The sequence below is a fragment of the Hippocampus guttulatus genome, chromosome 2 (assembly GCF_054856545.1).
Source record: "Hippocampus guttulatus isolate MCC_2025c chromosome 2, RoL_Hgut_1.0, whole genome shotgun sequence".
In the NCBI taxonomy this organism is placed as follows: domain Eukaryota; kingdom Metazoa; phylum Chordata; class Actinopteri; order Syngnathiformes; family Syngnathidae; genus Hippocampus; species Hippocampus guttulatus.
Genome location: NC_141262.1, coordinates 23213132 through 23225758, shown reverse-complemented (window position 1 = coordinate 23225758; position 12627 = coordinate 23213132). Strand labels below are relative to the sequence as shown.

Here is a 12627-nt window from a genome sequence, read left to right as displayed (position 1 = left end):
GGGAAGAGGAAAAAAACCAAAACATGGCAATTCGTATCGGGCTTTTTTTCCAAACAAAGTTGGAGAAGCCTTTAATCTTTATCGACTTAGCCATTAATCGAGACTGGGGACAAATGTTTACTTGGATGGAGTCTGAATGTAGGGTGTGTGTGTTTGTGTCTAGGTGTATTGCAAGTTTGTATTTATTTTACACAAGAAAGGAATGTTATTTTCTTTCACTTTTGATCTTTTAGACTTCTCTCCTTAAAATTGCCAGTCACTGAGCTGTTCCCAGCAATCAACCCCAAACACACACACACTTCCTTCAAGTGCTGTACTCAGTGCTTAAAGATCCCGATGTAATATGCCAGTTAAAACAATAAAAACGGTAACATTTTGTGTCTCCAAGGGAGTGACTCAAAGGGTCATTCCACACATTTTCTTGCAATGAAAGGGCCTTTATCAACGCTGAATGGACTTTCAGCATTAAGTGATAACGTTATCGTAAACATGAATCAGACAAAACTCCACCAAAATACTGTAATAGTGCTACACAAATCCAATGCATTTACGGTAATGAGGATAAGAAGAAGGATATGACTTTGTAGAAAATGTAATTTATGTAGAAATTATGGGTCGATGCTCAAGAGATGATGCTGAACTGAAATGTACATTGTTTCCATCCATCCATTTTCCGATCCGCTTTATCCTCACAAGGGTCGCGGGGGGTGCTGGAGCCTATCCCAGCTGTCTTCGGGCAGTAGGCGGGGGACACCCTGAACCGGTAGCCAGCCAATCGCAGGGCACACAGAGACGAACAACCATTCGCGTTCACACTCACACCTAGGGACAATTTTGAGTGTTCAATCAACCTGTCATGTATGTTTTTGGAATGTGGGAGGAAACCGGAGTACCCGGAGAATACCCACACAGGCACAGGGAGAACATGAAAACTCCGCACAGGAAAGCCAGAGCCGGGATCGAACCCACGACCTCTGCACTATGAGGTCAACGCGCTAACCACTTGAGCACCGGGCCGCTACATTGTTTCCACATTTATTGAATGTGAAATGTATAAGTAAATGGAAAAATAATAGTATTTTTCAAATGAGAATTGCTGAAACTTAGGAATACAGTGTTTCCTCATTACAGTGCAGTTTGCTTATTGCGGATTCACTCCTTCGCGTATTTTCCTTTGTAACCATAACTTCATGTACAGGTATTGCATTTTTATTGACCTTGCTATTTTGCCTTGTTTACTCACTGTTTTCATTCATTCTGAGTCTGACCAGTCAATAAAATGTTGATTTTTATTATTTGGGGGGGTATAAAAACGAAGTCCCTAAAAATTAGACAGCTCGTTGACTATAATCAGTAGCTCCATATTTATTCTGCATTTTGCATTTTAAAAGTTACATTTTTTAAGATCAACAAGTGTTTAGAAGGGTGGGAACCATATGGGGGGGAGGGGTGGTAATGGCTTAAGTGTAAATAACCCTCAACGATAAGATAAAATAATTAAATAATTATAAAGAAAGGTCAATCTCTACTTCAAGGAAATTTACTTATTGTGGGCGTGGCATGGAACGCGTCACCACCAAAAAAATGAAGGACCGTCATACTGTGAAGTTGGAATTTGAGATAGATACGTTTAAGCAATCGTTTGATTGACATCTAAACGAGCTCAGGAGTTTAAATTTAATAACAAATACATACTGCATATTTTATCACCGAATTGTTGCACGCATGCGCAGTGGAGATTTTGGCGCAGACATGGTCGCTTGTGCATATTGGCTTACCAGATTTGTCTCTTGTTCCTTTCAAGAACATCAACTAGCCAATTGGCCAATAATTACAGCTATGAAGCATAACCGTGATCACATTAATGTGTTTACTTTGTTGCGTTGCCTCAGCGCTGGACGTCGCTGCATTAAACTCCACGGTGTCCTTGTTGAGAAGCAGTCCACCTTTTTCATGTCCCCTTCCACTAAATTCCTTAACACAGAAAGACAAATAAAAACGTCCACCTCCTTGTTCAGTGGTGGCTAGCGTTTCTTGCCGTCCAGAAGTGTTTAAATGTCGCTTGTTTTTGTCAAATTATTATCCGTTACACATGTAAAACACAACTAAAACTACAGAATTCATCGACTGTTTGTACGTCGCTTAAAAGCCAGACAAGTGTTTAAAACAGGCACTTCGGGGGCAACCATAAAATGTCTCAAGGGTCCTGGGTGACTACCACTCTTTTTTGGGTATTTTTCACGAAATTAATGCATGGCCGTGACCTAGAAGTGTTTCGCGTGCAAATTAGAAAAAATCTAATTACGTCCTCACTTGCTTGTTGTTGTTGTTTGTTTGTTTATTGAACATAAAACATATATACAGTAATAATTTGACAGACTTATCGCAGGACAGAGAAGCCTTTTGACTTTCCTCGTCACAACGGAAATCCGTCGCAGGTGTGCTGTGCCATCTGGCGGACAAAATGAGGCACGGCCGTGGATTCGATTTACTGAACTACGAAAAGGCAAAATATAGAATCTATGCTCATCTACTAATAATAAAGTTTGCGCATTTATTTATTATTTATATTAAAAAGTATATATCAGCCGCTCGCAATTGTACAGCTGCGATGGCCGAGTGGTTAAGGCGTTGGACTTGAAATCCAATGGGATCTTCCCGCGCAGGTTCGAACCCTGCTCGCAGCGTCTAAATTATTTTGATGTGGTTAACAAACTTTTTGTCGTATTAAAATGATTTTCGATAAGAAATGCTTTCAACAACTTGTTTTCATAAGATTACAACTTTGTTTCTCGTACTGTGACTATCATATGCGTACATGGTAAAATTACAATTTAATTCAAAATTCTGTTATTTTATCTAGTACAGTATTTTAAAACGTGTAACAGTTGTTACCTAAACTAAGAATTGGATCAAAGAAATAAACCAGGTATAATTCTAGAAAATGTTGTTGTTTGTTATTTCCACCAGTTCCAATAAATAAACAATAATACCAAACTAGGGGACTCCGCCTGAAAAAGAAACATGAATAAATATGAAAGTGATATTATTTCATTTTAACGTTGACTGAAATTGTGAGGATTTAAAAACGAAAAGCAGAAATTTTACAGAATTACATATTTTTAAGAAAAAAATAAATGCTGCACCCCACATAAACATGAATTGCTGCGTATTTATAAAATAGTGATTATTTATTTAATTTATTACATTGCAGGTGGTAGTACATAAACATCGTACATCTAATAAAGATGAGCAGAAAAAATACTGAATTTAAAAAATATGTGAGTTAAAATGAATGCTGTAGCGGCTACAGTGTAGCCCAAATAAGAACAAGTAGCTGAGTAAATTTGAATACTGTACAGAGATTTTCATTTACCATTGTTTAGATACAATGAACACTGTACCCCAAATAAAAATTGACCATAAATTGTTATTAGAGGAAATACGGTACAGAGTCAAATATTTTACATTGGGTTCGACAAGTAAGTGTCTCCACTTAAATTAATCACTTGAGGGAAAGAGGCAAGTGTGGGGGCAAAAAAAAAGTTTTATTGAAACGCTGTTCCAGATATGAACACAAGTCATCAATTGCTGACGTGCAACTACAAAGTGAGAAAACAAAAATATGGATTTGACTCACATTTCCTTTACCTTTTTTTCCTCTTTCAACATCACCACTGCTCTCAAGCAACCCTTCTCTCCCAACCATCAAAAACTGAAACATGCCACTCATCTCCCTCTTAACATTTGCATTTCCCTTCCCATGTTCCATATCGAATACATATGAGGCAACACATTTGCATATGAATATTCAATTAAACCCACATCCGTTTGCATCCTCACTCTGAAAACAACAATAATCAGTCATATAAAACATCTATACATAACACTATACATTCATTCCTATACAGAGAAGAGACAGTGAAACTAAAGCAGTCCGTTCCAGAAGGGAGGCTGTGCACGTCTTTCAGCCTGCTTGGAAAACACAAGAGAAAAAACAAGTCAAGCCCCGGAAACAGCAGCATTTACAGCAACAACCTACCTACCTACCTTCATACTCAACTTAGCTATTGATCGACCATTTATACCAAGTAAATACTCACAGAGTACTCACCAACTTACAAAATGTTTCCTATTTACATAATTACCTAGCTAACTGCACACCTACCTACCGAAGCACAAACCTGTTACCTTCCAACCACCAAATCAATGCATACGACCAACGTAAAACCTACTTTCCGACCGACCAACTAATTACTGACCGACTTACAGAATCTAACTACAGTACTTACCTATCTTCCAATTAAAAACATTTAACATATATTTATTTACCAGCAGACAGCCCACTTTGCACACATAATCACCTACCTATTCCACATAAATTCTTGCCTACGTTGCTATATAGATTACTACCTACCAATCTACATACTTACAAACTTATCTACCATCTACCCTCCAACTAAACACTGCAAAGAAAACACCTGCTTACACATCAATCCACCTACCTACGTAACTACCTACCTCCTTAGAATGCTGAAGAACCTTTCAACCTTCTTGGCCTTACCAACTCACAACTTTTCAACCTACCGACCAACTAAATACTTGCTGACTGACCTGCTTCTACACTCTACCTACATCACTACCTATCTAACCAACGTTACAATATGTGTTTTGGCCGAAGTAAAAATAACACACATACGGTCCTACCCGTCGCTATGCGGGTCTGACGAGAAAGGGCAGCTACCACATCGCGAGCTGTGTTTATATAATTGGTGTTGATCGGAAGCCGGGAGAATTTGACTTGTCACTCTTGCCGTGTCCTATAAAAAGCTTGCTGAACCCGCCGCCACCCGCCTTCTTGATATTCAGCAGCAGCTGAAGGCATCCCAGCTCGTCTGAGGCTGTCCTTGGGTCCTCAGTCGCACTTTCTCTCTGCCTACTTAACGACCTATCAACACGTTCAAAACACTGACCAACCTACTCCGATACATACCTCTTGATACTCACTCTACTTTTCTGCCTATCAACTTCACGACTTACCAACCACGCTGCTTCATAAAATTAAGTATACTGAAGAGTTGGATTCTTTTCACTTCTATTCATGACAGTTAAGCGTTTACAATGGGAACAGTTTGTCAGGGAGTGTATTATAAATGGATGTGTCCTTTTTTGTGTAGACCACTGGATATGAAACGGGGGACTCACTTCCTTTTCACCTGTGCTCAACCACAAAGCTCATGGTCGTCCCATCAAACGAGGGCGGGGCAATAATCCGCGGCCCTTGCTGAGACGTGATGCTGATGACCGGCTGCTTGCCTCCGGGAAGGCCTTGCTGCAGTCTGGCGACGTTGACCACATTGGAGGTCCCCGACGCCGCCTTCCCAGTGGTCATGTAAAAGGGGGTCTCCATGTACATGCCCTCGGGTTGGTGGGGCGCCGCCTTCTCCCCGCTCTCCACCAACATCTGCGGCTGCACCAGCGTCCGGGTCGATATCAGTGGGGGCGACGTCATGAAACCAGGGTAGATCATGTAGGTGTGGCCGTATGCGGCAGGACCCAGGGCCAAAGGGGAGATCGGCATGGGGATGGGGGTCATGGGAGGTTGGGGCACGGGTACCTCGACAAAGTGGCCCGTTTCGGGGTCGAAAAGGCGTCGTGTGGATGGTTGAACTGGGGTGTCTACCAGGTAGTAGCTTCCACTGGTGGGATCCAGGAGCATCTTCTTCTGTGTGGCCTGAAATGGGTCTAGCAGAGGTGCGGGAGTGATCGCAGGGGAGAAACAATACACCTGCGGCTGATTTGCGGACATTCCCAAGGGTATGGAGTGATAAATGGTCGCAGGGGGTACATCGGGGGAGTGGGTTGCCATAGCAGCGTTGGGGCTTCTCTGGGACTTCTCCTCCTGACTTTTAGTGCCTGATGGAGGGACGTGCAAAGGAAGATTGGTTGGATGGGATCGGCTGGTAAACACAGACGAACCCTCTTCACTTCCGTTTCCATGAGCCTTGACCGGAATTGTTAGGTAGTCCTCATGATCAGAGTTCTGCTCCATGACCAGAATTTCTTTGGACTCGCCGTTTGTCTTTGTCGGGTAGACTGGTAATTTTGGGGCAAAGGTTTTGGTGTTGCAAGACACAGGCCCAGCATCGTTCAGCCGCGGCGTCTTCGTGGTCCCACCCATGGTGACCCCCGCAGACGCCTTGAAGTTGGAACTGACAGGAGGGGCCGTCAATCTGGCTTTGAGGCGGTCGTCTGGTTCGGCAGCAGTCCTCAGCCAGCACTCAGCTGCCACTGCCAGTGGTGTCTTGTTCAAGCTGGGGTATGACTCGTTTCTTACTATTTCGCCTCTGAGCGCTTCCTCTTCACTGTTCTCCTCGCTCGCAATCATTGAGAGTACGTGGCTGTCCATCACGGGCCGTGGCTCATTTTTCCTTTTCCATTCGTTTTTGTCGAACACATAAAGCTGCTCCATTGTTTTCACCGCTGCCTGAAGCTTTTCCAAAGCCACCTGGTTCGACATTTGTTGCTTGTCCGTAACCTCGGGCACTTTTTCTTTCTTTGAAGCCAATCTGCTTTCGATCCTTAAACTCGTCTCCTCGAGGGGATTATCTATGATCCCTGGGGGAGCCTTCCCCGCCAATTTTTGTATTGCTGAACTTTTGGTGCCCTCTGGAGATGATCTCTCTTCAGATAAGTCCGATTTTGCGCTGTTTGTATTCACCGACTGGCATTTTATCACAATGGGGGAAACAGATGTAGGATCTTGACAGTCTTGGTGGCTGTCAGCGGTGGCAAAATTGGATTTATGATCCAATGAAACAAAGTGATAGGAGCTTTTAACCAATTTACGCACATCTCTAACTTGGTGTATGGGCGTCTGCAGCTTCCCTTTACCTTCTCGAATGTCTCGCACCATAAAATGTGGCACTTTATCCGAGGACTCACCCTTCAAAGCTCCAGCCAAGACCACCTGGCCTTTGGAGTCATCGTTTCTGATCAAACTGGTCGCGTTACAGCTCTGGAGATTGATTTTAATTTCCGGAGATTTGGACGCAGCGACATTCCTGGTGTCTGTCGTGTTTAAAGTGCGGTCGGATCCGAGACCCCTCTCCGGCTCTGCGTCACTGGCTACGCATTGGATGTTTGGCACAAATAAATGTGACATTTTAGTCAGTTTGCTTCCACTCGCCGAGTACCAATCCCCCATTCCCTCCGAAGGTGGCGTCTCTTCTGGGATTTTATGGTTTTTATGATCCTGCGGAAACTGTAGCTCCTCATTCCTCCAGCATCTGAAGGCGCTATTTTGGCTGTGAAGCAAAGTCCCTTTGGATGCTTCCATCGCAACCCTTTTAGCATCCATTGCCTTAGCCGGCGCCTCGGAATGAGCGTCTTGCACCAGAGAGTCGCGTCTCGAGCCGCGGTCCATCATGTCGGCCAAGTCCTCCGTGCTGTCGGAGTTGCTCTCAGAGAGTTTGGAACTCTGTCTTTGAATCCCCTTGCCCCTGTGGCTGTCCCCCTTGTGGTGGGGTTCCCTCATCTCCCCCCTTTCCATCCGGCGCTCCTGCTCAAACTGCATCTTTTTGGAAAGCACATTCTGAATCACGCTGGACGCGAAGATGGCTTTCTTGTGGCTGCCCTCCATGCTTTTCGACTTAGCAGTGGCCCCTCTGCCTCTGCCGCCCTGCAAACTGTTAACGGTAACCTCATCCGTGGAACGTGATCCCGCTCCCATGGGGTTTGGAGCAACGCTAGCGCGCCCTTCTCCGGCGGACATGCCCGATTTTACGTTGCAGCGAAAATTCAGGGTCTCTGTGAGCCGTATCACCCCGCTGTGCCCTTGACCAAATTTCCTCATTAATTCTATTTTCTTAGTAGACAACCTACTGTGAGGAGCTCCATTCCCATTCAGTTGCTCGACAAAATCGGTGCTATTTTCCCCCCTTTCAGCTGTCGGCTGGGAAACAAGACTCTGGCTCACATTGGAGTACTTCAGGTCTACAAACGTAGACCATCTGTTGATCCCACGTTCAGATGTGGAAGACTCACTGGAGGTGCTGAAGTTGATGGCATCCAAGTAAGGATAAGCCAGGCTCTTGAAGGTTCTGGCCGTCAGGTTGCGCACCTCTTTGTCAGCGTCGTCCAGCTCACTAGAAGCACAACTGGAATACTCTGCGCTTTCCTTTGCCTGCAATTTGCCGTCTGGTGCAGGAATGACACCTTTTGCCCTATCACGCAGCCCCTCTAAGTTCACTTCCACTCCCCCCACCGCCGAGGGGCTCGCATCTCCGGCGTCTTTGGCATGATAAACAACATTTTCTTGGATCGGGTCATTTATAGCCCGGGAAGTGGTTTTGATTGACAGGTGGACCTGTCCACCACCCTCGCCACAAGCGGCAAACTGCGAGGACGGATCACTTTCACGCAAACTGCTGATCGCCACGTCCCCCTCCCTCTTCATCATCAGCACCCCACTGCAGTCGAACGAGGCGTAATCCACAAAGGAGAACACTTGCTGGCCGTCCTCCATGTCCCACGTGGACGAGGAGGAGGAGCCGGCGCCCGGGTCCGAGTCGCCGTCGGACAGCTCCGAGAGCCGGATAGCGTGCGTGGTGATGTAATGAGACTCATCCTCGGTCAGCACGGTCACGTCGTCGTCCTCCTCCTCATCCTCGCACTCGTCGGACTCATCTGTTTCAATGCCCAAATCGGACATTTGTCGACCCACGTCTTCAAGCTCCCGATTCAAATGGTCCAACTCAGTCGACTTCCCGTCGGAATCTACGATCTGGAGGAGATCCGTCACCTCTCGGAGGGTGGTAGGCTGCGGCGGAGGAGTCACCGCGTGGCTTCGCTCAATCTTCATAGCTTCAGCGCAGGGAGTGAGAGCACCCCGGGGTGCTGCTGTTGCAGACGGTGTGGCGTGCTAAACACCCCCCTACCCCTTTCCAGCTGACTTGGAAGAGTATAAAAAAGGGGTGAGACATTATTAACTCCTGTCTGGGCCACATGATACTGTAAGATGTGAACCAATGACAGGCCTTACTCAAAATTAACTCATCCATTTATGTTGTTCTCAAGCCGTACAGGCAAAATCGGACTAAATTAATCACTCCTTTGTTAACAGTAACATATGTGGAAAAATGACATCATAAATGTCTTAAGTGCCTTGGCCTTTTCCTGGGTTACGTCGGTCATATTTAACGTAAATGAATGGAAGTCAATGTAAGTCTTAACCCTCGGTGGAAAAACAACCAATATGCTGCTGTTTACCGAGGCACTAAATTGTGGAACTCATCTTTGGTTGTCTGTATGAATGTATTATACTGCCCCCCGATGGCCAAGGCACTGAATTTTAGGGGGTACAGCCCAAAAAGCGCTAAAGTCCGAAGCTAATAGCAGAGTAGAAATTGGTGTCAGGGAAGACATCTACACATTATAAGATTGTTGCATGTGACAGAGTAGCAAATTTCGCCCGGGTTGTTAGTGCTACTTCCAGAAAATCTTTAAGGGCGTCAATTTCTCCCTATTCCCCACAAATAGCGGGAGTTTCATGAAAGTTGAAATTTGATTTTTCATTTTTCAGTCTGGCGTGGGAGAGAGGGAACCGTTCCATCGTTACTTAATTGTGGAAAAATAAGTCTTCATATATTTGCTGGTAAAATACTTTTAGGATGATGGTGGATGACAAAATGTTAGTATTAAGACAGATGGTACGCGACCAATTGCATTCTTCGAGGGAAGACTTCCACTGTGACTCAAAAAATCAATAATAAATAAAAATTAAAGAAATCATTTATTTGTCTGCATTATCGTTTGACATGAGACGCGAAATTGGACGGATTGGACGCTACCATTTGCATTCTAGAGCGGGGGTTTCTGTTTACACACACAGGCACTTTATATAGCACAGAGTGCAGCTACGGGACTTGAGAAGATATTGTTACCTTAGGAGACTAGATTAAAAATTTGTGGCCAAAAATAAATATTAATGTTGAAGGAAAAACATTATTCATATGTAATATTGAATTATTTTAAATGTGTTTTTGATATGCATTTTAAATTAAAAAGTCTTTTTATTGATGTTTTAAAGTCAAATAAAAATGTTTTCACATAAACATTCTATATAGTTTTCACATTATTGAAGTACTTGTTAAAATGTTGCAAAGTGAAAAAAAAAGTTTACAAGGCCTTGGATGACCTTTAAGATGTGAGTAAGTGATCTTGCCAGTGCTTGGAATAATCCCCTTGATTTGTTTTACAGCTGTCACTTAGCCTTAGCGTTAGCATCCACGCGTATGTATGTTTGAGGTGGGCGTGGGGGTAATAAAGTGTATTTCCTCTTCGTCAGAGGCTATTCCTGACCTTTTTGTAGTCACATCTTATCGAGAGCTTTCACAGCATCATATGGATCTCGTTTAGGAAAAGGGTAGAAAAGAATTACCATGAAATGACATGCAAAGTTGTACCTTTGGGCCAAAATGGACGACTTCTTGTTGTACCCTGAGAAATGACTGCAATGACCCTAAAATGGACCCTTCAAATTAAATCAAACGAGTGACTGTGAGGGCAGCATGGTTAGCATGTCCGCCTCACAGTCCAGAGGTCATGGGTTTGATTCCGGCCCTGAGCCTTCCTCTGCGAAGAATGCACATTCTCCCTGTACATGTGCGGGTTTTCTCCAGGTAATTGGGCTTCCAAATGTGGGTTGAGGGCCAATGCTGGGCTTTTCCCTGTGGGCACATTGGAACAAATGATTATTATTACGATTATTATTACATACAGGGCATATACTGTATATTATGAGCCATTGTGGGGAATCAGAAAATTCACACCACGAAACACCAGTTCGTCTTAGCAACGTAAAATATGTTTGGCATGTCTAACATATGTTGAGCTACAGCAAAGTCTCGCGAGGCCAACAGGAAAAGATACAGGAAGTCCCGATATACAGTATAGATCATAAAAATGAAACAATTTCCAAAATGACAATGAATGTATTCATTTATTTATTATTCATTTACTACTTATTATTTTAGTGTGTTTAATGATCAAATTTGAGCACAAATGTTTTCACACCACTACATAAAATATTATTCCATCTTACATAGTATACATACAGGGCCCCAACGCCCACACAAACTCATTTCACGGATATTGACGCGCACTTGGGTCACGCGACGCCATTTAACCACATTTTGAACCAGCTGACCCACATGTTGTGTACATGCCAACACACCCACACCCACGCGACTGTGAGTGTCAAGTGAGGGGCCGGATTTAGATGGCCGGTGTCACACCATCCATAGTGGATATTTTTGGAAGAATGTCTTCCTAACGTACACGTCATACGAGTTATGAACGTGCTCTGGTTGGTGTTGAGAATAAAAATATTGACATCAACATTGATCGATATCAGTGGTACCGATATCCAAATTTCACTGTATTTTCTTTCTATACCATATCAAAATTGATAACGATACATGGCAATATCAATAAAACCATTTGTGTTTTTCCATTGTTCAGGATGTTAAGTATGCATAATTGATCTGGGGTATTGATACGGTATCAAAATCAATACAGATACCGTATATGGTGATACCGGTAAAATAAAAGTTTTTTAATCTTGTTCCAAGATTTTTGGATGTTGTTTGTATAACTCAGAGTGATGATACAGTATCTTTATTCACTGGTGTTGTGTGGCGTCAGTACACATACCGTATCGATAACAATGTTTTAGCGATATCAATAAAACATGGAATACATATAATTGATTTCCATACACCAATGTTGGAATAAGTTAAATACGGAAATTGCCATTCTTTGATTTGATCAAAATCCAAACAATGTGAATGACGGGAAAAAATGAAAACAAAAACATATTGGTTATTGATATCACCATGTATCATGATTGCGTTTGATACAGTGGTCATTCACCAGATTATAGAATATTGACATCATCTCTCCATGCAAAAACAATAAAACCAAATGTTTTTTTGTTGTTTGCATGTTGTTTGAAGAAGTCGATATCATACAGAAATCCCGGTTGTACACTGCACGTTACCAATACCAAAACGATATCGCTATCCCATACCATCATACCTTCTTCAAATAACATCTGAACAATAAAAAAAAAATTAAAATCAGATTTAATTTTTTTTTCATAATGCCGTTTATCGCTTTTCCTCACCATAGGATATTGACACATTGTGTTGCGATCCGGACCTTATCAATTAAAGGTCTCAATAATATAAACCGCATGCCCAAATTTGGGTTCCACCTGTTGTGCTGCTGCTTTGTTGTGTGACTACAACATTAGCAAGGGTCCGGGGGGGATGGGCAACCTTTTGGCATGCACCCTAAAATAGAAATCCCTTTATGGGTGGTGGGAAGTACAAAGGCAACGAGGGGGTCAGAGATGAGCCCCTCTTCCATAAAAGTGCTCTTTTATCGGAATAACCGGAAAGCTCACTGGCTTTTCTTGACCTTCGTCTTCAAGCTTCAACCTGCCCACCTTCACCACCACCACCGCTCCCTCTGCCACTCCCAGCACCAACAACCAAACCCCCTCCCCCCCTTGATAGAGGCGTGCACGTGGTTGCACTGGTGTCACTTTACAGACCAGCCGTG

General features: G+C 43.4%; 1 protein-coding gene and 1 non-coding gene across 2 annotated transcripts; one reads left to right on the top strand and one right to left on the bottom strand.

Annotated features, from left to right (window-relative positions):
• The first annotated feature begins 2605 nt into the window (after positions 1-2605).
• Positions 2606-2687, top strand: trnas-uga (transfer RNA serine (anticodon UGA)). The gene has a single exon. It is a non-coding gene; the product is annotated as a tRNA-Ser (tRNA).
• Positions 2688-5212: 2525 nt separating this feature from the next.
• On the bottom strand, positions 5213-9116 carry c2h4orf54 (chromosome 2 C4orf54 homolog). The gene has a single exon (XM_086106015.1). It carries the CDS (start codon positions 8861-8863, stop codon positions 5213-5215), a length of 3651 nt encoding a protein of 1216 aa, XP_085962141.1. The 5' UTR covers positions 8864-9116.
• Positions 9117-12627: the final 3511 nt, after the last annotated feature.